This window comes from Aureococcus anophagefferens (assembly GCF_000186865.1).
Source record: "Aureococcus anophagefferens unplaced genomic scaffold AURANscaffold_20, whole genome shotgun sequence".
Lineage (NCBI taxonomy): Eukaryota > Pelagophyceae > Pelagomonadales > Pelagomonadaceae > Aureococcus > Aureococcus anophagefferens.
Genome location: NW_008705580.1, coordinates 101,011 through 103,357, shown reverse-complemented (window position 1 = coordinate 103,357; position 2,347 = coordinate 101,011). Strand labels below are relative to the sequence as shown.

The following is a 2,347-nucleotide window of genomic DNA, read 5'->3' as shown; positions in this document are numbered from 1 at the left end:
GCGAGCGGGTCGTCGAGCAGGCAGAGCGTCGGCCCGTCGGCGACGAGCGCCGCGTAGACGCATCGCGCGAGCGCGACGCGCGCCTTCTGCCCGCCGCTCAGGAGGACGCCCCGCTCCCCGAGGATCGCGCGCTCGCGGCCGGGCAGCCCGTCGAGGTCCGGCCCGAGCGCGCAGGCGTCGCACGCCCGCGCGAACGCGGCCGCGTCGTAGGCCTCGGCCGGCCCCGTCTGCGTCACGTTCTCCAGGAGCGTGCCCGCGACGATCCACGCCGTCTGCGGCGCGTAGGCGACCCTTTTCGCGGCCACCGCGGTCCCCGCCGCCGGCGCGAGCTCGCCCAGGACGCCGGCCAGCAACGTGCTCTTCCCGCTGCCGATGGCGCCGCCGACGCCGACGACGTCGCCCGGCGCCACGGAGCACGTCGCGCCGCGGACCGCGGGCTCGCTCCCGGGCCGCGCGAAGGCGCAGCCGTCGAGCTCCAGGGACCCGTCCGCCGCGGCGACGGCGGGCCGCGGCGGCACGTCGAGCGACTCGAGAAAGGCCTGCATGCGCCGCGTCGCCACGAGGCACTCGGGCGCGGCCATCATGAAGGAGGCGCACCCGAAGGAGATGACCTGGCGGAGCGAGTTCAGGAGCCCGATGACCGCGCAGACGTCGCCGACGTTCAGCGCGTCGCCGCGGCGCGCGTAGAAGAAGGTCGAGAACGTCGCGAACGCGCTCACGCTCACCGTGCAGAAGTAGAGGCCCGACGTCACCGCGCGGCAGTGCTGCGCCGAGAGGATGGACGCCGCCTCCTTTTCGCGCGCGGCCAGGACGCGCTCGAGGAAGCTGCCCTCCCACGCGAAGGCCTTGACCGCTAAAATACCCGTGAGCGCCTCGGAGATCGTGCGGACGCGCGCGTCGGTCCGCGCCGCCGTCCGGGCGCGGAGCCGCTTGAAGACGAAGCCGAGCTTCGCCTGCAGGCCCACGGACGCGACGAGCACGCCGCAGCCCGCCGCCGCCGCCGCCCAGCCGACGACGTCCGCGAGGAGCGCCAGGCAATACGCGAGGAGCACGGGCGACGCCCAGAGGCAGTGGACGAACGGCCCGAGGTTGTCGAAGCGCTGCGCGTCCGTCGTCACGAGCGACACGAGCCGCCCCGTCGTCGCGGCGCTCACCTCCGACGTCCGCGTGCGCAGCAGCTTGTCGTGGAGCACGACCGTGAGGCCCAGCCGCGCGTTCCAGCCGAGGCGCATGAGCATATAGAAACACCAGTGGTGCGCCAGCATGTTCGCCAGCGCGGCGGCGACGACGGCCCCGCCCCAGGCCGCGCCCGCGGCCGCGCCGCCGCCGCGCGCGAGCCAGTTGACGAACGGTCTCAACAACGCCGCCTGCGTCACCACCGCGCCGAAGTCGACGAGGAAGAGGAGCCCGGACACGACGAGGTCGCGGCGGAACGCGCGGGCCAGCGCGCGCGCGAGGCTCGGCGACGCGCCGCGCCGCTCGCGCGCCCAGGCGTCGCCGATGCGCCGCGCCTGCCGGGGCAGCCGGTCGCGCTCCGCGAGCCGCGGCAGGTCGCCCTCGACGAGCGGCCGCTCGAAGCCCACGCGAAAGAGCGGCAGCGCGAAGCGGAAGGTGAGCCGGGACAACCAGCCGGCGGCGTCGAAGGGCGCGATGTCGTCGTCGTCGCTTTTGAGCGCCGCGTCGTCGGCATCGCTTTTTACGGCGCTGAAGGCTTTCGCCATTGCAATATGTACGCACGAGACAGCGCACGAGTCAGCGCTTCATAGGCATGCGGTCATCGTCGCCGCATGACTGGGGTGTGAAGTGAAGGAAACTTGAACTTCAAGTTCCAGCCGGGAGTTCGAGGAGGCGCGCGGCAGCGACCGTCCGTCGCGCTTTTACCCGGAGTTCTCGTATCGGGGGAAGAAGACGTAGAAGAGGAGGATCTTGACGGCGACGACGACGGGGAAGAGCGCTCGGCCGACGACGTCGAGGCGGAGGGACCGGTCGAGGGCCATGAAGTGCTCGCGGACTGCGTAGCGGGAGCCGATGACGGCGTAGGTCGCGTGCTCGAGGCGGCGGTCGATGGATTCGAGGAGCTGGAGGAACTCGGCGAGGCCGACGTCGCCGCCGTCGCTCCGCGGCGCGTTGGCCCAGACGTGGTCGAACGCGCGGGCCGAGCAGCAGACCTCGAAGCGGGACAGGAGCGCGCGGCAGCGCGCCGCGGTCAGCGGCTCGTCGGTGCCGTGGGCGCCCTCGGCCGTGTAGGCCTTGACGACGAAGCCGACGATCGCGTGGATCTTGGGCGCGTGCGCCGGCTCGGCCACGGGCACGTCGACCTCGACCTCGCCGGCGACCGTCGCGAGCT

The 2,347-nt window shown here is 73.2% G+C and overlaps 1 protein-coding gene across 1 annotated transcript; it reads right to left on the bottom strand.

Moving 5' to 3' along the window:
* Positions 1–47: 47 nt before the first annotated feature.
* On the bottom strand, positions 48–206 carry AURANDRAFT_18085 (hypothetical protein; the record flags this gene model as incomplete). Its single annotated transcript, XM_009041264.1, has 1 exon — positions 48–206. A coding segment is annotated over one exon (159 nt), but the record flags the coding sequence as incomplete, so codon positions are not given.
* Between the last annotated feature and the right edge of the window lie 2,141 nt (positions 207–2,347).